This window comes from Engraulis encrasicolus, chromosome 17 (genome assembly GCF_034702125.1).
Source record: "Engraulis encrasicolus isolate BLACKSEA-1 chromosome 17, IST_EnEncr_1.0, whole genome shotgun sequence".
NCBI lineage: Eukaryota > Metazoa > Chordata > Actinopteri > Clupeiformes > Engraulidae > Engraulis > Engraulis encrasicolus.
This window is the reverse complement of record NC_085873.1, coordinates 31,363,132-31,388,131: the sequence shown is the minus strand read 5'-3', so window position 1 is coordinate 31,388,131 and position 25,000 is coordinate 31,363,132. Positions and strand designations below refer to the sequence as shown.

General features: G+C 47.2%; 3 protein-coding genes across 5 annotated transcripts in view; 2 read left to right on the top strand and 1 right to left on the bottom strand.

Moving 5' to 3' along the window:
* The window catches only part of nudt9 (nudix (nucleoside diphosphate linked moiety X)-type motif 9), a 9,040-nt gene extending 8,240 nt beyond the window's left edge, over positions 1-800 (top strand). The window contains exon 8 of the mRNA XM_063220635.1: positions 1-800. This exon is cut by the window's left edge and continues 701 nt beyond it. The gene's annotated coding sequence lies outside the window, so the exon portion shown is untranslated.
* Positions 801-1,917: 1,117 nt separating this feature from the next.
* Positions 1,918-22,184, bottom strand: cln3 (CLN3 lysosomal/endosomal transmembrane protein, battenin). 3 transcript variants are annotated; one of them, XM_063221306.1, is made up of 16 exons: positions 21,786-22,184; positions 21,606-21,642; positions 21,356-21,452; positions 19,813-19,899; positions 19,276-19,355; positions 18,876-18,961; positions 16,342-16,414; positions 14,430-14,573; positions 12,859-13,031; positions 12,636-12,685; positions 12,354-12,422; positions 12,031-12,086; positions 11,762-11,855; positions 11,320-11,347; positions 11,091-11,203; positions 1,918-2,837 (listed from the first exon to the last, which is right to left on the bottom strand). In XM_063221306.1, the coding sequence occupies exons 1-16, from the start codon at positions 21,838-21,840 to the stop codon at positions 2,721-2,723; spliced, it is 1,359 nt and encodes a 452-aa protein (XP_063077376.1). In that variant the 5' UTR covers positions 21,841-22,184; the 3' UTR covers positions 1,918-2,720. The 3 variants fall into 3 exon arrangements, with proteins under 3 accessions (XP_063077376.1, XP_063077375.1, XP_063077377.1); XM_063221305.1 differs by lacking the exon at positions 11,320-11,347 and having other exon boundaries at positions 11,091-11,231; XM_063221307.1 differs by lacking the exon at positions 11,320-11,347 and having other exon boundaries at positions 11,091-11,231; positions 12,636-12,682.
* A 1,727-nt stretch (positions 22,185-23,911) lies between these two features.
* LOC134466984 (coagulation factor VII-like) overlaps positions 23,912-25,000 on the top strand; it is a 24,964-nt gene continuing 23,875 nt past the window's right edge. Inside the window, exon 1 of the mRNA XM_063220913.1 lies at positions 23,912-23,977. Coding sequence (XP_063076983.1) covers positions 23,926-23,977 — 52 coding nt within the window. The 5' untranslated portion in view covers positions 23,912-23,925. The remainder of the gene's footprint in view (positions 23,978-25,000) is intronic.

Here is a 25,000-nt window from a genome sequence, read left to right as displayed (position 1 = left end):
CACACCTACACCCTCGTGTTTGTACAGATCTGCTCCACCATTAGCCTGGTAAACCAGCGCCACCCGCTGGGACGCCGACATTTTTCAGCTGCGAGTGGGTCTGGCCTCGGATCTGAGAACGTTTTGAACACTGTGCCCTGAGTCTGGCAAACCCAATCACAACGCAGAGATTTGTTTTGAATCAAAGCGGGCGGGGTTTTGAGGGAGTGACGACGAATCTCCCAACACCGTTGGGAAAGCACATCAACGGCAAAGATCGCCGATTGGTCAGAGCGCCGGCACGGTTTGAAAAAACGACAGGTTGTTCTCATCAACAATCTTCGGAGGTATCGTTCATCGGGGCCCAGACTAAATTACTCCGGTCTCACATGTAGGCTGGTTTATCAGGCTACTGCTCCATCACAAAAAGCAGCTCTCCCTCTCTCTCTCATACATATACTTTGTCTCTCAAAAAAATATCCACATACAACTCTCCATCACTATTTAGTCCTATAATCCTCCCAATGTGACAACCAATCTATGCCTGTTTCAGATGATTGATTGATGATTGAATAATTTAAAGTACCGGTATATGTACATTTTGTTAATATTCTGGGTAATAAATCGGGTTATAAATCACTAAATGAAGAATATAACCTGCATGGTTGATCAGAATATAATTTGATTCAGTGATGAAACAAAGTTGTTTACTTTTTTGAAAGGTGTGTGTGTGTGAGGCAGTGTGCCTTGTATGTTGAAATGAAAGTTTTTGCAATTAAAACAAGCATGCGAAAGCCCATATGCCATTTCTTTCTCTGCTCTTTGTCTCTCACTCTGGGTGCATCCCAATATGTGACCTTGCCTCCTCCACTTGTGCTTGTCTCCTCGTCCCGCCTCCTGGCCCCTCCTCTGTGGAGAAAACGATAAAGTTTCCCAGCTGTCAGCCTCGCCACAACAACTTTTGAGGGACTGTTTTTCATTCACCATCCCAATTGCAAATGAGAAAAAGACTTTACAATCGAGCTTTTGCGAGATATTGAAATATAATGCTGTTGTCAGTGATGTCATCATGACGAGAAGCAAGTGGAAGAGGCAAGGTCGCATATTAAAACGCACTCTCTGTGTGTATGGTATGAACTTCACCCTCAACCGAATAACAATTGCACACTTTGGTCTGAAGGTGGAGCCAAAGATCTATCTCCCAAGGGTCTCTAACTCAACATGTGAAATCACGCTTGAAATAAATTATGTAATTAGAATAGTTCAGCAAATGGTATTTTTTTAGTATAAACATATCGGAGTGGAGCAGCTGTGTAGAATGGAGCATTAAAAGTGCACTGAGTAATATTTTAAGCAGTTTGTTTCGAGAATTCATGCTGCTCATTCACAAATGTTACCTTTGTCATGAATACTTTAAGTATTCATTATGACGGGGAGAATTGCACTTTTCATACATGTCTACACTCTTTTCCATGTCTACCATTTTATAGCAAAGCAAAATTAGTAATTGAATAATTAATGTACTCCAAAATAAGCTAAACAATATTCCCATTAGTTAAGGAAAGCAACTTAATGATGTATTGCATAAGCGTTGTCTTGCTGTAAGACAAGTTTAAAGAGGGCATATGTCGCTAAGCTAGTGAAAGTCAACGGATCCGTGTAGCATTGTAGCATGCTACACGGATCCATTGACTTTCACAAGCTTAGCGACATGCTCCCTCTTTTAACTTGTCTTAAAGCAAGACAACGGCTTACATGACAAATAAGACACTTTACCACCTTTATAAACCCTGGCCAACGATTTTAACTGTATTAAGCCCCAAAATAGTGGCATACCCCTTTAACATTAAACACGTAATAATTCTTATTTAACCATTTATAACATGTACACACAGGCATTTAGAACCCTGCTTCTGCAAAACAAACACACAAGAGCAATTTAGCATGTACTTTTTATTTCCATTTGCAGATGTAAACATGTTGATTTTCTATTAATGACGATTCTCCAACACGCAAAGCAGAATACAACAAATGTCAGTAACTATACAGTATTGCGTACCCTGTGTGTGTGTGTGTGTGTGTGTGTGTGTCTGTGTGTCTGTGTGTGTGTGTGTATCACACATGCACATACTATTTGTCTAATTTGCATTCTCATGGACCCCACACACACACACACACAGACACACACACGATTAGTGGTACAGTCATTAGGAATTCAGAAGGTCACTCACTCACTCAGTCACTCACACACACACACTGATTAGGAATGTAACCGTCTTAACACAAACACACAAAAGCAATAAAAGCAAGAAATAGTTAAAACAAAAATCAAATTACAATAAGATGATAACATTAAAAAGAAAATAAAAAAGATAAAACCCAAGAAAAACCCATAAGAAAAGCTTTATACTGGAATTATTAAACTCATCTGTCTTTCTTACACACACACACACACACACGCACACGCACACGCACACGCACACACACGCACACACAAGGCAGCTATTAAGGCAGTCAGAAAGACGTAAACAAACATGCACACACACACGCACAGTCTTAGGTAGAGCAGCAACAATTTCAGTAAAAACAGTCTCTGCAGACGCATCGACAGCATGAGAGAGAGAGCGTGTGTGTGTGTGTGTGTGTGTGTCTGTGTGTCTGTGTGTGACTGAGTGTGTTTGTGAGAATGTGTGTGTTTGTGTGTGAGTGTGTTTGTGAAAGTGTGAGTGTGTGTGTGTGTGTTATAGAGAGCAGAAGTATGTGTGCAAAGGCATGGCCACTGCTCCTGATATTGAGATGCCCAGGCTGTCTCCCACACTCGCAGCCGCCATAGAGAACTCCCGCTCACGATCCCCACTCTGAAACACACACACACACACACACATCAATGTGACACCTACATTTGTACGTACACATGCGCACGCACGCACACACGCAAACACACACACGCACACACACACCAATATGACACCTACATTTGTACGTACACGTGCGCACGCACACGCACACACACACGCCCCCTTCACACATTCAACAACAAATGTACAACAAATAAAACTACAATATTATTATTATTATTATAATTATTATATTAATAACTGTGAAAAACACACACACATACTGTACACACACACACACACACACACACACACACACACACACACACACACACACACACACACACACACACACACTGTGAAGAATGAGACCTCGCGGTCCAAACTCACAAAAAGGGATGCGCGCTCTTTTAGGCAACCAAGGTAAAAGGAGACAGACGGACCACAGACAAGTGCAGATTTTGTGCTAGGAGTGCTGGTTTATTTACAGTGCTCAAAAGTGATAAACAAAAACTTTCAAAAAGGCTACAAACAAAAATCAACACGAGGGTTGTTCAAACTGAAAAAGATAAACTTGACAAAATAATCAAGACAAAACTAATAGGGATTCAAAGGGTTAAATTGTTGCACAAACCAGTTCTCGCTCTCAGCCTCACAGCAAGCTGCTCTCCCTGCGCCGCTCTCACCAGAATGGCAAAAGCGCCGCCTATTTATGGGACTACCCATTAGTCACGTCACTCAGAAATGGCGGGAGAGTAGTGCACAAATCAATTAACACAATAAAGAAATAAATCATAACAAAACTAAACATACCATAATCCTAATAACATTACACATATTTTCAGTTATCAAAAATATATTTTCTTCTTTCCTATCGCTAGTTTGGAACCCTAACTGCAATTACCAAAACACGTCATCAAAACGAAAAATACAAAAAGATTGCAACTTTGACAGTTCGGGTTTCTCGGGGGACCATTGATGGCGGGACACACGATAGGGAAGTGAATGCGTTCAGTGTAGGTGCTATGGCGTGGGACTACAGGTGTTTGTGGTGGAAATGTTGGATGGAGCAAAGCCAGCGGGTACCTCGCAGCTTGCGGAGATGTTGAGGATGAAAACTGGTAAGTACAGAAATATTTGCGCTGCTACATGACGGTGGAATATGAATGTGTTCAAAACGCGCTAAACCGGTATCGCGTGTAATGAACTTGCCGGGTGTCGCGTGTAGGTGTGTGCATGTGTCGGGAAATGTTTGTCAGTTAAGTGTAGGGACAACGTCGGGAACATTTGGGGAAAAGTCTAGCAAGGGGGCAACTTTTCCACATTTCCCCCCTCCTCTGAAGACTCGACACAGGGGTGGCGAGACAGGTGGTCAGCAACCAGGTTGTGCTTCTCTGGCCTGTACACAACCTCAAACTTAAAGGGCTGCAAAGCTAAAAACCATCTTGTTACCCTCGCATTAGTGTCCTTCATCTGGCCTAACCATTTCAATGCTCGGTGGTCAGTTTCAAGCACAAAGTCTCTACCCAGAAGGTAATAACGGAATGTGTCCAAGGCCCACTTCACCGCGAGACACTCCAGCTCGACAGCTGAGTATCGGGTCTCTCGTGGGAACAGTTTGCGGCTAATGTAGGCGACTGGCCGCTGCTGGTCACCTTCCCCCTGGAGTAGGACCGCCCCCAGCCCAACACCAGAGGCGTCAGTTTGGACTGTCCAGGGCTTTTCAAAGTCAGGGCTCTTCAAGACTGCATCGCTGCACAGGGCCTCCTTCAGCTCTGTGAAGGCCCTCTCGTGCGGCTCCTCCCACCTGACCCTTGCTGACCCAGACTTTCTGGTCAGGTCAGTGAGCGGCGCCGCCATGGTGGCAAAGTTAGGCACAAAGCGCCTGTACCACCCGGCAAGACCCAAAAAGGACCTCACATCCTTCTTGGTTTGAGGCCGAGGGGAGTTGCGGATGGCCTCAAGCTTGTCAGTTTGTGGGCGGATCACACCGTGGCCCACAATGTGACCAAGGTAACGCACCTCGGCCTGAGCAATGGTGCATTTCTTTGGCTGGATCGTCAGCCCAGCCTCGTGGACGCGTCGGAAGATCTCCGCCAGCTGTTCCACGTGCTCCCTCCAGGTGGCACTGTGGACCACGATATCATCCAGGTAAGCACCAGCAAAGGCTCCAGTCCCTTCCAGCACGCGGTCCATGAGCCGCTGGAAGGTGGCTGGCGCTCCCTGGAGACCGAAGGGCATCTTCGTGAATTGGAACAGCCCACGGGGTGATCGGAAGGCAGTGTAGGGTCTGGCCTCCTTGGCCAGTGGGACCTGCCAGTACCCTTTGCTCAAGTCGAGCGTCGTGATGAATCGGGCCCCACCCACACGTTCGACCAGCTCCTCGAGCCGGGGCATGGGATAGGCGTCGAAGTGGGTCTGGGCGTTGACTTGGCGGAAGTCCACACAGAACCGCATGGTGCCGTCCTTCTTAGCCACCAGGACAATGGGGCTACTCCAAGCGCTGTCTGAGCGCTCGATGACGCCCAGTCGCTCCATCACCCGCAGCTCCTCCTGGAGTGCAGGCTGTAACCGCTCCGGAACCCGGTACATTCGTTGGCGTTTCGGGGTGGTCTCTTTGAGTTGGATGGGGTGCTCAGCCAGAGACGTTGTCCCAGGCTGCTCGGTGAACAGGCCCTCCGGGATGACGGCCCGCAGCTCCTCCTGTTGCTCTGTGGTGAGGTGGGAGAAGTCTGGTTCCCCTGCTGCGCAGTCAGTGGGGAAAAACTGCTCAGGGGTGTCGTACTCTTCTCTCACGGCTTGCACCATGAGCTGGTCACTCACCGGCGGCTCTCGGTCGTGGTACTCTTTTAGCAGGTTTATGTGGAACACCTGCTGCGGCTTCCTCCTCCCAGGCATGTCCAGCTCGTAGGTGGCTGGCCCCATCTTCCGGCTGATGGTGAAGGGCCCCTGCCACTTGGCCAGCAGCTTGTTCTCCTCTGTTGGCAGGAGCAGGAGAACTTTCTGGCCGGGCTGGAACGTGCGCTGTCGGGCAGACTTGTCATACCAGCTGGACTGGGTCTGTTGAGCGTTCTCCATGTTTTCTCGCACCAGGTTCGCCATCTCCTCCATCTTCTCCCTCATGGCGATGACGTAGGTGAGAACGTTGGTGGTAGTGGCGCTCGGTGACTCCCAGGCATCCCTCAGCAAATCCAGAGGCCCCCGCACCTGTCTCCCATACAAGAGTTCAAAGGGCGAGAACCCGGTGGAGGCTTGGGGTACCTCACGGTATGCAAACATGAGGTAAGGGAGCCAGCGATCCCAGTCCTTGGCATTGGCACCCACGAACTTTCGCAGCATGCTTTTGAGGGTCTGGTTGTACCTCTCTACCAGCCCGTCTGTCTGCGGGTGGTAGGGAGTGGTCCTAATACCCCGTATCCCTAACAACCGGTAGACTTGCTTAAGTGTGTTTGAGAGGAAGGCAGTGCCTTGGTCAGTTAAAATCTCCTGTGGGATCCCTACCCTTGAGAATAACTGTAGGAGTGCTGGGGCAACGGTTCTGGCTGTGACTTTACGGAGTGGAAAGGCTTCGGGATAGCGGGTGGCATAATCACAGATAACGAGAATGTATTTGTGACCTGTCTGTGTGCGCTCAAGGGGACCAACTATATCCATAGCTATCCTGGTGAAGGGGACTTCAATGACAGGAAGTGGCTGTAGGGGGTATGGCTTAACCTTCTGTTTGCTGGTGAGCTGACAGGTGAGGCATGTCTTGCAGTGAGTGTGAACGTCAGTATATAAGCCGGGCCAATAAAATCTACTAGAGATTCTCTGCAGGGTCTTCACACTACCCAAGTGACCTGCCCATGGGATGTCATGACCCAGTTTGACAATGTTAGGTCTCAGGCTAGTGGGGATAACGAGCTGCTCAGTGCCGCCACCTTCTGGCTGGTGGTACAGCAAACCGCCTTTAGCAAAATAGTATTCCCCAGAGAGGGATTTGGGCTGGCCTGTGCTCAAACCGTCAATCTCGGTAGCTTTGGTAAACAATTCTTTGAGTGACTCGTCTTGCTCTTGTAGCAACTTCAAATCATGGGGCACATCCCAAACATCTTGAGCTGCAGTGGGGGGTACATCCTGCTCTGCACTAGTCATAGACTCAACTTGGCGAATGAGCTTCTCACGCCGGCGCTGATGCCGGGCCTTGCGTGGCCTGTGTGTGTCAGGGGGCGTAATCTCATCATTACAGTAGGGTAACATCTCACAGAGCTTTTGAGTCTCTGCTTCATCATCGGCCACTCTTTTAGTCTGGGATCTGGTCACAACCATACTTATGGGTGAAGTAGACTGCACCAGCTCTGGCAAAATTGCAACATCTTGGCCCAACACTACGGGATGATGGAGGCCCTTCACTACTCCGGCTTTGAGAGTGTATGTGTGGTCATGGACACGCAGACATATTTCAGCTAGGGGGTATCGGTGCTCGTCGCCGTTTACACATCGCACCCGTAGGCATCCCCCGGTCAGCATCCCTGGCTGATCAACCAGGTGGGGTTGCACAAGCGTCTGGGTGCTTCCTGTGTCTAAAAGGGCTCTAGCTGCTCTACCATTTACAGTAACATCAACAGTTTGCACTCTGTTATGGAGTTCGGGCAGACTAGTAGTGGTGACCTGCGCCCTGGGGCCAAAACGACGTGATCGGGGTGGTTCGGGGCAGTTGCGCATAAAATGTCCAGGCCTATTACAATTATGACACAATGGCTCAGGGCGTGTGGGTGCTGACTGAGTGGGTGCCGGTTGTCTATGTGGAGATGCTCTTGGTGTGTGAGGTGGTGTGTGGCTACCTTGACCCCTACTCTGCTCCCCACCCCTAGGACCAACTCCCGTACCATAGCCCGCAGACTTACCCCTCTCTGCAGGTTGGCTGAAGCCCTGGTAGCGGAAGTCCTTCGGTCCCCGGCGGGCGGCGAGGTAGGCGTCCACCAGTTCAGCTGCTCGCTGTCCGGTCTGTGGATCATGCTCCTTGACCCACACTCGCACCTCAGGAGCCAACGAGCGCAGGAACTGCTCCAGAATCAAAGTCTCTCCGATCTCCTCCACAGTCTTCTCTGTGGGCTTCATCCACTTGGTGTAGAGGTCTTTTATCCGGTTGTAGAACTCACGGGGCGTCTCACCAGGCTGGATGCGAGGGTCCCGGAACCTCTGGCGGTAGACCTCGTTGTTTATCTCGAACTTGGCCAGGATGGCGTCCTTCACTTTGATGTAGTCTCTGGCATTTGCAGGATCCATGGCCACGTATGCGGCTCTCGCCTTGCCCGTCAGGTAGGGCACCAGGAACGTGGCCCAGTCAGCAGGGGCCCACTGGTATGCAGCAGCGAGCCTCTCGAACGTGGTCATGTACTGCTCGACGTCATCTCCCTCCTCCATCTTGGGCACTGACGCTCGGGTCCAGGTCGCTGGGGCTGGTCCTCCTTGGTTCATCACATGGTGCTGAGGGGCTGCAGCCATCGACAGGGAGGCTGGCGGCGTAGCAGGCTGGCTACTCAGGCCAGCAGGGACCGTCACGGGATGTGCAGCAGGCGGCACCACAGGAACAGCAGCAGGAGGGGCCGCAGCAGAGGCGACGACAGCAGGCGGCGCAGCGGAGGCGACAACAGCAGGGGGCGCCGTGGAGGCGACGACAGCAGGGGGCGCCGTGGAGGCGACAACAGCAGGCGGCCCAGCTGAGGCGACAACATCAGGCGTGGCGGAGACAGCAGCATCAGCAGGCGTTGCAGAAGCGACTCCAGGGTCGGCCACCGGAGCTGCAGCGGGAACTCTTGTCCTCATCTCTTCCAGTTCACCGTGGACAGTGTGGAGTTGGACCTGGACGTTCCTCCATCTCTGCTCCTGTTTGATGGCCTCCTTCTCCTGGTTGCTCACGGCCCTCTGGAGCATCTTGAACATGGAGGCGAAGTCGGGTGCATCACTCACTTTCTCCCCGTCTGCTTCCTGCCCCAGGTCTTCAACTCCTGTGCCACCATCTTCTTCTTCTTGGCGGGTGGACATCAGCCTGCCAGTGTCTTTCAACCGCCGGTACGCCACTTTCACTATGCACTTGGGCGCGTCTAGTCAACCTTTCTCTCAGTGCCTTTAGGGGGCGCCACAATCCCACCGCTGCCACCACGTGTGAAGAATGAGACCTCGCGGTCCAAACTCACAAAAAGGGATGCGCGCTCTTTTAGGCAACCAAGGTAAAAGGAGACAGACGGACCACAGACAAGTGCAGATTTTGTGCTAGGAGTGCTGGTTTATTTACAGTGCTCAAAAGTGATAAACAAAAACTTTCAAAAAGGCTACAAACAAAAAAATCAACACGAGGGTTGTTCAAACTGAAAGGATAAACTTCAAAATAATCAATACAGAACTAATCGGGAATCAAAGGGTTAAATGTCCACAAACCAGTACTCTCTCTCGCTCAGCCTCACAGCAAGCTGCTCTCCCTGCGCCGCTCTCACCAGAATGGCAAAAGCGCCGCCTATTTATGGGACTACCCATTAGTCACGTCACTCAGAAATGGCGGGAGAGTAGTGCACAAATCAATTAACACAATAAAGAAATAAATCATAACAAAACTAAACATACCATAATCCTAATAACATTACAAATATTTTCAGTTATCAAAAATATATTTTCTTCTTTCCTATCGCTAGTTTGGAACCCTAACTGCAATTACCAAACGCGTCATCAAAACAAAAATACAAAAACATTGCAACTCTGACATTTCGGGTTTCTCGGGGGACCATTGATGGCGGGACACGCAACAGGGAAGTGAATGCGTTCAGTGTAGGTGCTATGGCGTGGGATTACAGGTGCGTGTGGTTGAAATGTTTGATGGAGCAAAGCCAGCGGGTACCTCGCGGCTTGCGGAGATGTTGTGGATGAAAAACTGGTAAGTACTGAAATGTTTGCGCTGCTACATGAGGGTGAAATATGAATGGGTTCAAAACGCGCTAAACCGGTATCGCGTGTAATGAACTTGCCGGGTGTCGCGTGTAGGTGTGTGCATGTGTCGGGAAATGTTTGTCAGTTTTCTGTAGGGACAATGTCGGGAACATTTGGGGAAAAGTTTAGCAAGGGGGCAACTTTTCCACACACACACACACACACACACACACACACACGACAAATAGATAATGGTGAAACACAAACATGAAAGCTTGAAGATACACATCCTCACCCCTCACTTCCGTACCATGTACAGCTCCAGGCCTTTTTATTAGAATACCATGAAAAAGTTGATTTATTTCCATAATTCCATCAATAATGTTAAACTGTCATGGATTGTAGATTCATGGCCCAGTTTTTAACTATTCCAATAATTAATTTTTTTCTTTTTATATACGTTGGCCTTCCAGCTCAAAAAACCCATGAATTGGGGAATTCGCATTATTAGAATATTGTTATAAAATCACATTTTTCTTCATCAAAATTCGGGTCACATTAAATCAGTTGAAATTTGGTACTTTCTACATAACATGCAATGGTCAATACTTGGTTAGGACATTCTCTGGAAGACTCTTCAATATACCCTGTAGATTTCCATGCCACGTTTTGGCGCTAACGCACCAGTTTAATTCTAAATAACCAGAAATGAAACCCCATTCATTTTCAATGGGGTTTCATTTCTGGTTATTTAGAATTAAACTGGTGAGTTAGCGCCAAAACGTGGCATGGAAATCTACAGGGTATATTGAAGAGTGAAGTGTGGGGCACCAGGTCAACAAACAAGAACAGCTGACAGCAAAGCATCAAGGATATCTGGGCTTCCATAACTCCCATGCACTGTTTTTGCCATTGACTTCAATGTTAAACGCATCATGGCCATTATGAAGACAGAGAATGTCCTAACCAAGTATTGACCATTGCATGTTATGTAGAAAGTACCAAATTTCAACTGATTTAATGTGACCCGAATTTTGATTAAGAAAAATGTGATTTTATAACAATATTCTAATAATGCGAATTCCCCAATTCATGGGTTTTTTGAGCTGGAAGGCCAACGTATATAAAAAGAAAAAAAATAATGATTGGAATAGTTAAAAAAACTGGGCCATGAATCTACAATCCATGACAGTTTAACATTATTGATGGAATTATGGAAATAAATCAACTTTTTCATGGTATTCTAATAAAAAGGCCTGGAGCTGTATGTACGTGCTGCTGACACACAGGCACAGACACGCGCACACGCTCACACACACACACACACACACACACACACACACACACACACACACACACACACACCCTCACCTCCATGCTTATGTAGTAGTATGTGTTGACGTATGCGGCTCCCCCCAGAAGTCCCTCATAGAAGACGATGGCAAAGACGATCCACACACTCGTCATGAAGGAGTAATACACACCTAGAGTCAACACCACTGCATTCACACACTGCACACACACACACACACACACACACACACACACACACACACACACACACACACACACACACACGTCATGAAGGAGTAATACTCACCTAGAGTCAACACCACCGCATTCACACACTGAACACACACACTTACACACCATGAAGGAATAATGTATTTTGGGGGGCTTTTTGGCTATTATTATAAATGACAGTGTGAGAGTAGACAGGAAATGATTGGGAGAGAGAGATGGGAAATGACCCCGGCCGGACTCGAACCTGCGCGACAGACACACACACACAATGAAGGAGTAATACACTCCTACAGTTAAAATCACTACACACACATCACAATTGTATCTCTTTTATCTTATATTATCTCTTTCTATTTCTATTGATTTTGGGCATTATTTGCCTTATGGACAAAGGACAGTAGACGATGGAGAGAAGAAATGATTGGGTAAAGAGGTGTGTGTGTGTGTGTGTGTGTGTGTGTGTGTGTGTGTGTGTGTGTGTGTGTGTGTGTGTGTGTGTGTGTGTGTGTGTGTCTGACCTGTAGTGCAGACAGTACTCCAACCCAGCGGATCTTGAAGCAGAACAGCGAAGACCGAGACACCAACACACCGACCTGGTACAGTGTCTGGTACCTTAAACACACACACACACACACACACACACACACGTATACACGTATACACACCACACACACACACACACCAGAGTCATCACACCCACCTGGTTCTCTCTCTCTCTCTCTCTCTCTCTCTCTCTCTCTCTCTCTCTCTCTCTCTCTCTCACACACACACACTGTGTCTTTCTTACCATCTGTACTGCTGTGCGTGTGTCAGGGCGGAATCTGGGAAGAACAACAACTCCAACTGCAGAAGACACACACACACACACACACACACACACACACACACACACACACACACACACACACACACACACACACACACACACACACACACACACACACACACACACACACACACACACACACGTTCAGAACACAAACTTACAGGAGAGTATACTCAACAAACACACTCACACTCCTCTCATGGGGCACCTTTCACTTTCACTCAGACATACACGCGCACATGCGCACACACGCACACATACACACACACGCACATCATACTCACCAGTCCTTGGTTGATGAAGTACTCAGCAAAGTAAACCACCGCAAGAGGCACAATGAACCTCATCAGGCCCTACACACACACACACACACACACACACACTGTATAAACTGAATGTACACACAAAAGTATTCTCTCCCCATCACATAGACAAACACACACTCATCTTGACGATGACCAGTTTCGCATGCACACACACACACACACACACACACACACACACACACACACACACACACACACACACACACACACACACACACACACACACACACACACACACACCTTGATGATGATCAGTTTCTCTGTGCAGGTGAGGCCTCCTGTCTTCACTACTATGGGGTGGAGTGAAATATAACACTATTATATTTCTATTACCATTATATTATTCATTATTTTCAAATATAATATTTATTTTTCATCACATTCATATTATTGCTAATACTCTCCTTACTGTTATCATAACTACTATTGTTATTCATCATCGTATGATTGCGTGATTGGTCACCTGGGCTGTCCGTCATGTCTGGATCCTCTCCTGGTTCCTCATCCTCGTCCTCAATGAGTGGTCGGTGTTCACGGGAGACCACGCCCACCCCCACCCCGGCGCAGCAGCCCTGGTCCCGCCCCCTTGAGCTCCACTGGGGGAAGGAGGGCGGGAACAGCAGCAGGAAGTAGTAACTGGAGCAGGAAGACAAAACAAACACTTTAGAACAAGGGCAGGGAACCTATTTCATTCGAAGGGCCACTTCAAATTCCTCCGAGGACCGTAAAAGTCCTCAGAGGGTCATACTATGAACACAAACCAGGATTTCCCCTGCACTTAAGGCCTATATTGAAGGCAGCCACCTTTACAACAGACCCCACCTTCTCCAAGTCCCCTGAATAGAACTTAATTGTATTGCAAATGTAATTTCTAAGTTTCCTTTACAAAACATGTCACCTTTCATGTGAAGCTGCATAACATTCAAATTATATTGGGGTCAGATAAAAGGGCTTTAAGCAAATGGCCCTTGAGACATACGTAGGTTCCCCACCCCAGCTTCAGAATAACAAGCTCTTTAGAAGCGCTATTAACACGTTTATTAATGAAGTAATTATAAACAAAACATTTAGAAATGTTTGTAATTGCGAAAGAAGAACCATACAGAAGATCTCCTAAACGGGGGTTCACCTGACGCCACATGGATCCCAGAAAAGTATGGGCTCGATTTATCTTACTCTACTAACATGAAAGTGGGAGGAGTCAACGAGGAAGTGGGAGGAGTCAACGAGGTGAGAGACACTGCCCACTCTAGTCACTGATCTCTATAAATGGATTGTTTGCATCCTATCGTTACGATGCGCAAGGATTCAAAGCAGAGATTTTGATAGGAAGGTGAGATGGGACAACCATGTAATCGTACATAGAAATTAACGGTGAAGATCCGTAACGCAAATATGGAGTCTACCCGCACATCTCCCGCCTTTCTGGTAACAAGAGCCAATGTGCCTGCTGAGCTGCGGTGCCAGTGATCCAATCATCTGGCTGCATCGGCGCACGCGAAATGATGCGCATGCTCAGTTGTGAAAAGCCGTTGCTCTCGTGCCGTTACGGAACTACTGTGCCTGCGCTCTGTCAAAAAAAACGTGAGAAAAGTGGCTTAAAAAGCTTAGTTTTGACTCGGCGGTTTTCACAACCGCTGGGTTCTACCCCGTCCTATACTCAGTTTCCCCATTCATTTTTCCCATTGACTCTCAGATCTGGTCTACATAATCGCGAAATAGCACCGCGAAGGCATCAACAAGATGGCCGCCATCTGTCCCGTCTCGATCTAAACCGTCTCTGGTCAAAGAGCGAGCATCGACATTGTGAAGGGCCTGACTGCCATAGCCATGAGCCAATAGCCTTATGTTTTGAACTCATTGACACGATGGTGAGCCAATAGGATGATGTACTGGCCTAATTGACATGGCAGTGAGCCAACTGCATATTGACGACTGACTTGATTGACATGACAGTGAACCAACTGCATATCAACGACTGACTTGAATGACGTCGCAGCGAGCCAATAGGATGCTGAGTACTGATGCACTAACCTGAGTGACATAGCAGCGGGGACCAATAGCATGATGAGCAGGGTGAGTTGAGGAGAGAGTCCCGCCTGCGTCAGGCCCGAGTAAAGCAGAGCTCCGCCCACTCCAGCCCCCCCTGTACCAGAACCCCACCCACTCAAAACCGACCTATAGGAGACAAGCAAGCAGAGATATTACTTAGAGTAGAGTAGAGTAGAGTAGAGTAATTTGTATTAATCCTGAAGGAAATTCAGGGAAAAGAGAAGGGAGGGCAGTGGGAGGGGAAGAGAGGGAGAGGAAGAGAGAGAAAGAAGGAGAGAGAGAGACACACAGAGAGAGAGAGAGAGAGACAGAGACAGACAGAGAGAGAGAGAGAGAGAGAGAGAGAGAGAGAGAGAGAGAGAGAGAGAGAGAGAGAGAGAGAGAGAGAGAGAGAGGCAAAGAGGCAAAGAGGATGTATCTTTTGTAACTGATTACCACTGATATATCTTCTTACAACACCCCTCCACCCCAACGCACACACACACACAGAAGATCTAATCATCACTGCTGTTCACAGAATTGAGAAAATTCAACTGAAATGGATAAACATCTTTTTAAAAAAACACACGAAGACACATTCAAACACACACACACAGTAGAAGTACAGAGTGCATACACACAAGTACAGAGACACAAAAATATAAATGTGTAAATACAAGCTGGTTAACTGTGAGTGTGGGTCTGCATGCATGTGCATGCGTGTGCGTGTGTCCCAACCATGTCCTAATGTTTAGTTGGTCTCGGTATCAGAGAGTTGCAGGTTCAAATCTAAAAATGTATGCAGTCTCCCCTCACACCATCATCCTGAAGTGCCCTTGAGCAAGACACCTACCTATGCCTACATGAACAAGGATCCAATGACCTACAATGTGTGTGTGTGTGTGTGTGTGTGTGTGTGTGTGTGTGTGTCTGTTTCTGTGTCTGTGTCTGTGTGTGTGTGCGCGCACAGGTCAGGTGTGTGTGCACACGCACGTGTGCACAGATGTGTTTGTGTGTGTATGTGTGTGTGCCTGCGTGCATGATTAGGCCTTGCTGGTGAAAATAACAATTTAAACACATCTAGAATATTTATCCAACTTCAGTTAGTCATTTAGGTGGAGGATATTGGTCACAGTCCCTGGAGCAATGTGGGGTCAGATCTCTTGCTCAAGGTCACCTCAGCTATGGATGAGGGTGCTAAGACACCAGTCACATTCTACCTACTCACATCTATTAACCATTATGCCATGGTGTTAGTGTACCTGTCACACTACCGTGTGTGTGTGTCTATGTGTGTGTGTGTGTGTGTGTGTGTGTGTGTGTGTGTGTGTGTGTGTGTGTGTGTGTGTGTGTCTATGTGCCTGTGTGTTTGTGTGTTTGTGTGTGTGTGTGCACCCGTGTGCATGTGTTTATGTGAATGTGTGTGTGTATGTGTATCCATGTGTCTCTGTGTGTGTGTGTGTGTGTATGCGTATGTGTATGAGTGTGTGTGTGTGTGTGTGTGTGTGTGTGTTTCTATGTGTCTGTGTGTGCGTGTATGCGTGTGTGTTTGCCTGTGTGTGTCTGTGTCTATGTGTCTGTGTGTCTGTGTGTGTGTGTGTCTATGTGTCTATGTGTGTCTATGTGTGTCTATGTGTCTCTGTGTGTGTGTGTGTGTGTGTGTGTGTGTGTGTGTGTGTGTGTGTGTGTGTGTGTGTGTGTGTGTGTCTATGTGTGTGTCTGTGTCTATGTGTCTGTGTGTGTGTGTGTGTCTATGTGTCTGTGTGTGTGTCTGTGTGTCTGTGTGAGTGTGAGTGTGTGTGTGTGTGTGTGTGTGTGTGTGTGTGTATGTGTATGTGTGTGTGTGTGTGTGTGTGTGTGTGTGTGTGTGTGTGTGTGTGTGTGTGTGTGTGTGTGTGTGTGTGTGTGTGAGTACCTGTCGAAGAAGACTGTGAGCGACAGGAAGGTCAGCTCCCCCAGGCCTGAACTCACACTGGCAAAGATGACTCCTACACACACACACACACACACACACACACACACACACACACACACACACACACACACACACACACACACACACACACACACACACACACAGGTGAATAGGACAGTCACACAAATGTGCACCCCCCCCACACACACACACACACACCCGAATGACACAAATGTCACACAAATGTGCATGCACACACACATACACACGCACACACTAATGACCCCTACACACACACACACAAACACGTGAATAGGACAGTCACACAAATGTGCACCCCCCCCACACACACACACGAATATGACACATGCACACATACACGTACACATGAATGAATGACATACACACACACACACATGCGAACACACACAGGCCTGAGTTCACACAGAACAAAATGACCCCAGCATGGACACAGAAACACACACAGTCTTGCAAACAGAAACACACACACTCTTGCACACAGAAACACACACACTCTTACACAGTTAACTTCAGATGGAGTCAGATAGATGTATCATACGCTTCTCAGAACCACAGCTTATCTCTGACACACACACACACACACACACACACACACACACACACACACACACACACACACACACACACACACACACACACACACACACACACACACACACACACACACACACACACACACACACACACACACACACACACACACACAACACTATATTTATCACAATCTTTGATATACTTCCAATGAAATTTAAGCATTTCAGCATTTAAGCAACACAAGCATGCACGCACAAACAAGCACGCAAATGCAAACACAATCAAACACAAGCTCTTACGGTACGCACATACATACAAACACACACACACACACACACACACACACACATACACTCAAACAAACACATACACACTCACAGTATGTACACACACACATACACACACACACACACACACACACTCCATGAAGTGCTCAATCAATTCTCAGAACTGAAGAAAGTTCAGCTGAAATAGATCACCATCTTAGACACACACACACACACACACCCAGCAGATATCAATCAGACAGAGCAAGACACACGCGCATGCAAGCACGCAAGCACGCACGCACGCACGCACGCAGTTCAGATGGATGATTTGTTTGAAAGGCCGAAAAAGATGGATAATGAACACTGTGTTCAAAGTATTCACCCGTAACTCAATGAGTACCTTAAATTAAATACAGTGACACGTAGACAACTGCTGTCCGACATATTTTGTCTTCTGTACTTGTTCACTCTGTGTGCTCTGTGTGTGTGTACATGAGTACATGTGTGTGTTTGTGTACACTGTCTGCAGAATTTTTAGGCATTTAAGATAATGACAGAGCCGCACACCGTTGATCCAAATTCTTTCTGTCGGGTGCAGGCTCAAAACGTGAAGTTCATGTAAGGTAATGAAAGAACCGCACACTGTTGAACCCCGTTTTACTCCACAAGAATAAAGACGGAGTAAAAGGGAGCTCAACAGTGTGCAGGTCTTTCATTACCTTACATGAACTTCACATTTCGAAACCTGCATCCGTCAAAAAGAATTTGGATGTGCGTGAGATTGGACTCAACATTTTTAGGCAAACATATACTTTGACCATATCGTCTATTTTATGCACGTTTTCTGGACCTAGATGCCATGCTGACCAATCCTTTGTATTGGAACGAGTGGCTCAAGACAGATCACCGCCACCTTTATCAGCATATCGGTGCAATCAATTGGTGACAAGGCAATACGCACATTATCCTGTGGGTGGCGGTAACATCTATTCGAAATATCAGGATAGCGGCCCAAGACGACGGTGTGCAGGGTTGGGCCACGCCAAAAGGCGTAGCGTAGCATCTAGTGTTCATATCTATGGGGTCTACTGGGAAGAATACAGTCAAGGCTGGACAAACGCACAGGCTGCAGCCAAGGGGGGCCCACCTGCCAAGGCCCCCCCCTGATAGGCCTAAAGTGAAAAATGGCAGAATTGTGACGATTGTGACAAATTGAAAAATTTATCTTTTGCATTGAGTACAGTTAGTAGACAAGTTATCAATAATTCCTAGCTCGTAATTAACATGCTTGTCGTGAAATGTGCCTTCGGGGGGTGTGGGCACACCAACCTGCTGCACCTAGGGTAAGAGAAGTAAGAGCACTTCTACCAGAGAGAGTAGAGAGAGAGAGGTTCCATTGTCCCATTGTTTCCGGGTTCTATTATTGCAAGGGGGAGGGGGGGGGGAATCCCCCTTTAGGCAGACCTAGGCAGACCTAAGGACTGTTCTATTCAATGCTAGGAGCATTATGACACGCCCCTTTAGGCAGACCGGAACCTGGTCATGTTAGGTGCCCATAGCAACCTATTACATTGGCATATCTCTATATACTTAAAGAATCTCTGCTTCTACTGTACATACCTTTAATGCAATAGGATGTAATGTAATGCCCTTCTCTTACCCAGAATGCATCTCTATAGTGTTTCTTACCCAAAATGCTTTGCCAGACGCTCACAGAGAAGGACGCCACCAGGAAGCTGGCCGTAGCCGTGGCGATACACACCAACACACGGACTCTACAACACACACACACACACACACACACACACACACACACACACACACACACACACACACACACACACACACACACACACACACACACACACACACACACACACACACACACACACACACACACACACACACAGATTATCATGCCAAAATACAAAATCTACAAACCCCATACAGAGGTTAAAAACAAAACAATGCACTAGCCAACTCAAAACCACATCAAGACGAGTGTTAGTGTGTGTCTGTATGTGTGTGTGTGTGTGTGTGTGTGTGTGTGTGTGTGTGTGTGTCTGTCTGTCTGTCTGTATTTTCTTACCCATAAGGCACGGCGTGGATGAAGAACGGGGCCGTGAGTTTGATGACAAGAGTCGGGAGGATATCAGCCAACAGCACGGCCTACACACACACACACACACACACACACACACACACACACACACACACACACACACACACACACACACACACACACACACAGTAAAATTCAACCAGGTATGGCCATTATAAGTCTATTAATCTGTGTGTGTGTGTGTTTGAGCGTGCGTGCGTGCGTGCGTGCGTGCGTGCAAGCATGCTTGTGTGTGACTGTAGTAGAGGTGTGTGTGTATGTACAGTATGTAGAGTAGAGTAGAGTAGAGAAACTTAATTGATCCCCAGGGGGAAATTCAGGAAATTGTGTGTGTAAGAGAGTGATGGTCGGACTCTTTTCGAACAGATACCTTTGAGACAGACAGATATCAGTGTGTGTGTGTGTGTGTGTGTGTGTGTGTGTGTGTGTGTGTGTGTGTGTGTGTGTGTGTGTGTGTGTGTGTGTGTGTGTGTGTGTGTGTCTGTGTGTGTGTGTGTGTGTTACCGCTGTGGACGTGGGGTTGCAGTCATATCGGCCGCTGCTGTTACTGTGAGGCTCCGGATGAGATGGAGGGAGAGAGGATGGAGGAGTCTGGAGGAGAGAGATGGAGAAAACAAGAGGTACAGAGGTGGAGAGAGAAATGGAGGGGGTGGAGAGAGAGAGGGGGGGGGGTAAAGAGGAGGAGAATAAATATAGAGATAAGATAGAGATAGACATAGAGAGAGAGAGAGAGAGAGAGAGAGAGAGAGAGAGAGAGAGAGAGGGAGGTCCTATGACCAGGTCAATCTCTCCGATGAGGTCAGGTCACCACTCTCTGCCTAATTTGGGCTAAGTGTCATGTGTGCTAGTCTAACTCTACTACTACTACGACTACCTAACATCAGGGCTCTAAATGACCCTTTTTTCTCCACCATCCAAAATGACTAGAATGTGTTACTAGCCAAAGACATACTAACTAATGGGTCAAAGTGAAATTTCACCAGCATATGATGCCACAATGGGACCACTATGGAAATAAGTCTTGGGACTTTTTGTGTACATTAGGGCTGGTAACATTACAAATTACACAAACAACACAAATTAAATTCGAATATGGGTCTTAAAATATGGTCCGAATATCGAATATATTCAAATATTATTATTAATCAATTAATATTTCTTCCCGCTGAGAAAATCCCGCAAAAAACGAGCCTACCTGCTCTCATATTAGCCAGCTGCTGAAACAAGGACCTGGCTTTACAGGATCCTTTTCTTTTTTGGTGCGCTGTGTGCAGTGGTGTGGGGTGATGAGATGTGACGAGTTTCAACATGAAGCCCTGGGCTGGCTAATGAGAGCCACTTTTAACGCTGGAGTCAGTGTCCCCAATAACTTTAACAACAGCATGAAGAAGAAACGCTTTGTTCATTTTACAGCCCTGCCTACTACTACTCTACTACACTAGCACTTTTCTGAAATGACTCGTGAACTAAAGACCAAATTGCATGGAGGTAGTAACAATCTTACAGATCGTCAAGGAAAAAAGAAAAGACTATTAAAATAGTTTTATTTACTTATTTATGTCTTCCATGAAAAGCATGAGAAACAAACGTATAGTACGTGCCTTCCCACAAACGAGAGAGAGTCTTTTCTTTCTCTCATTGTGTCTGTCATGTTTGGCAACGTGAATGTCTTGCTTGTCATGCCAATAAAACATAATTCAATTGAATTGAGACTCTCTCTCTCTGTGTGTGTGTGTGTGTGTGTGTGTGTGTGTGTGTGTGTGTGTGTGTGTGTGTGTGTGTGTGTGTGTGTGTGTGTGTGTGTGTGTGTGTGTGTGAAGATGAGCCATGTCATGTGACAGGCTAGTCAGCTAGTTTGAAGTGCTCATCATGTGACCTGACTGTCGTGTCAACACAACAGCCGCCACCTTTCAGACCAAAAGTTAGGCAAGATGAAGCGGTGCACTTTGGCCATGCTCTGACCTACTAACCTAACAACGACCAAAACAAGAACAAACAAGCAAATAAACAAACAACATGATAATGTGCCAGAGAGTCGCGCGCCTACCGGAAGTGTAGTGTTGTTGCCCTCCTGCTGCTGCAGAATGTCATGCGCCGCGCTCAGCATCACAACGTAGGCGAAGTTATTACACAGGCCCAGCAACCTGACACACACACACACACACACATACACATATCATATTCTATAATAGGAACCTGACTCCGAGAGTCACTCACAGGTCTAAACAAAACCACTTTGTACCAAAGCACATAATCGCATCTCATCATATCATGCATGCAAACAGTGATCTACTCACCAGAAACCAAGGACGTTCCTCCATTTAGCCACCCGTCCTGCACAATTAAAGAAACAGTTGGTGACTACAGCATCCCGACAACAGCACCCATGTCCCATGACAGCAGCAGCCATACACACACGCACACGCACACGCACGGTCACTGTAGCCTTAAATAGCGTGTCTTTCTCGCTCGCTCACCCTGTCTGTCTGTCGGCGGAGGGAGGTCTGCGTTCACACTACTGTGTTCCTCCATGCCTGATAAAGTAGCCAAGTAGGAGGATTTTGTCGGCTGCGAACCCGCCGCAGAAGGGGGCAAAACGTTTTTGCCAAACTCGGTGTCTTTCAGAGAGACCCCTACTACTACTTCAGTCAGCTAGAATCACAGGAGACGTGCATCAGTGACAGCTGACCAGGTGCTGTCTACTCAGTTAAAAAGAAACATAGCACGCTCAAAAAGCTCAGGCGACAAATAGTCTAGAAACTGCAACCGATACTAAGCCAGGCCAAACATCCGTTCGACCCGTTCCTCTTTCATAATAGCGACATACTCTTGTTGTCAGTACAAGGAAGAAATCGCTTGTCCGCAAAGTTAACTTGCCTGGCTGAAGCCAGTGTGTCTTCAAAATAAATCCGTGTCGATGGGTGGGTCTTTTATAAAGGTTCCGCGTGCTTGTCAACCAGGCGTAGGCCAATATCGTGTGCCCATTCTTTACAAATTCTTTACAAATGGCACTAACCTCGTTCTGTTAAAAAATTTCTTAATCCAAAGGCAAGTGGAGTGGGGTATGGTTGTTAGTTTGTCCACCAGTTTGTTTGGGAGGAAGGTTTTAAAGGCAGAGCTTATTCCATGAAGATCAGCTGAGCATAACTGGCTTACAGATTCGATAACAAAGCATGGAGAGCATAGCCCTGGTGTGAGTCAAAACTCTGTGTGTGTGTGTGTGTGTGTGTGTGTGTGTGTGTGTGTGTGTGTGTGTGTGTGTGTGTGTGTGTGTGTGTGTGTGTGTGTGTGTGTGTGTGTGTGTGTGTGTGTGTGTGTGTGTGTGTGTATGTGTCTTTGTGTGTGTGTGTGTGTCTTTGTGTGTGTGTGTGTGTCTTTGTGTGTGTACGTGCGTGTGTACGCGTGTGCGTGTGCGTGTGCGTGTACATACGTGTGGGGGGATGACAAGATGTGCTTCTGGACCAGTTTTTGTGAGTGAGTGCTAGGCTACCGACTTATAGAGATCGAGAGGGGTAGGGGGGCCATGTTTGATGGTTCAGGGACTATGGTGGGTAGGGCCGGATAAAGGTGGCCTGGGGCCCCTATAGGCTACAGCTTGCTGTGCCCAGGCAAATATTGTGACAAATTTACATAGATAGTGTCGTACTTACGAAGTAAGAATGAAAGATAACACGTCTACCAACTGTACTCAACAAGACAGATTCATTTTCCAGTATTGCATCTTGTCACAATTCTTTCAATTTTTCTCTCTTGGCCAACTGGGGGCCCATCTGGCAGGTGGCTTCAGCCATATCTAACCTGTGCATTAATGCGGCCCTGATAGTGGGGACTTCGGACAGCATGGAACAGTGAACTGGGGAAGTAACTGTTGACAGTGAGGTCATCACTCCTCCAGCTCCCTCAGCCTCAGCACTGGTTTTCCACTGGGGTTTGTGTTAAATCCTCTGCTGCAGGGGCAGAGCAGGGGGGGGGGGGGGCATAGGGGCCAGAAACCCCCGGCCTCACCACTTGGGGGGGGGCCCTGCCAGTGGCTTTCGATTGACAAACATCTTGTAGGGGCCCCATTCTACGATATTTCATGGGCCCAACGCCTATGACATATCACCCGCCCCCCCCTGACCCAATACCAGTGCTCCGCCCCTGCTCTGCTGTACACACTTGACTGTGTGTGTAAAATGTACATCTTATCATCATGTCTCATTTCTTTCTTCCTCTCTCTCTCTCTCTCTCTCTCTCTCTCTCTCTCTCTCTCTCTCTCTCTCTCTCTCTCTCTCTCTCTCTCTCTCTCTCACGCACACACACACACACAAACTCAAGTGCATAATGCACTCACACAAGTGCACGCCAACCATCTGCACACAGACACGCACGCACGCACGCACATGCACCACACCCAACAGGATAAGATCAATGTCACGTTCTGATGCCGCACGACAATGTGGCCTTATTCAGGGTGTGCATGTGTTCTGAGTGTTTGAATATGTGTGTATTTGTAGTTTTTCAGAGGAAATGTGTGTGTTTGTTTGCAGGCAGGCGCATGCGTGGTGTGTGTGGTCTGTGTATAAATGGAGAAGCTTGCATGTCTCCGTGTGTGTGTGTACACTTCACTCAGCAGAGATGGATTTTCAGAACCTGATTTGTTTCATCCTGTTACTCTACACAATCACAGGTAAGAGCAGTGCATGTGTGTGTGTGTGCCTGCGTGTGTGTGTGTGTGCGTGTGCGTGCGTGAGTGTGTGTGTGTGTGCGTGTGTGTGTGTGTGTGTGTGTGTGTGTGTGTGTGTGTGTGTGCATGTGTGCATGTGTGTGTGCGTGTGTGTGTTTGTATGTGTGTGTGTGTAAGAGAGAGAGACAGACAGACAGACAGACAGACAGACAGACAGACAGACAGACAGACAGACATGTAAGGTCTGCCGTGGGGGCTGGGGTCATTAGAGGTCGTTTTGAGTCTGTGTGAGTCTGTTTCATAGCAATGCTGAATTGTGATGTCACTAAAATTAAACTCTATAAGTATGTTTTTGTGTTTTAGGGTGCATTGTGTTTTGAGCAGTTAAATAGGATAAATAGTTGAATTGTTAAATGTTTTATGTCTTGCGTGTGGGGTGTTTACAGTTTTTATTTCAGTTGCACACAATTTTTAATTGAATCACCTTCCTGACCCCCCTGGAGCTCTGTCCTGTGTGCTACAGTACAGCCTGGGAACCACACACTCACAAAGGCAGTATGTTAGTATGCTCCCCACCAGCAGGGGAGCATCTTGCCACCAGGCAAGGCAGGCAGCCGCTTGGGGCCCCCAAGCCCCTAGGTAGAGAATAGATAGAGAACAGCCCACACTTTACCACAGCAGTAGCGGTTTTGGTTCAAATGTTCATTCTTTTGCATTTTTGCTTGGGGCCCCATCTGATCCTAGAATCGCCTCTGCCCACCAGGGGTGGAACTTAAAAAAAAAATCCCCACCAGTCACTGTGGCTGGTTCTAAAATCTACCAGTCACTCGCAATTTTTACCAGTCACCATTTTTACCCGTTCAACTGTTCCAGTTTATTCAACTGTTCCAAACATTGTAAAGCCAAGTAAGATCATTTTCTGATCAATACTTTCGTTTCAGAGGTCATAAATTCAGTTATTGGGATGCCAATAACTCTTTCCATTACCAATTTTCTTAAACCTTTGATGTTGGATGCTGCGTATAA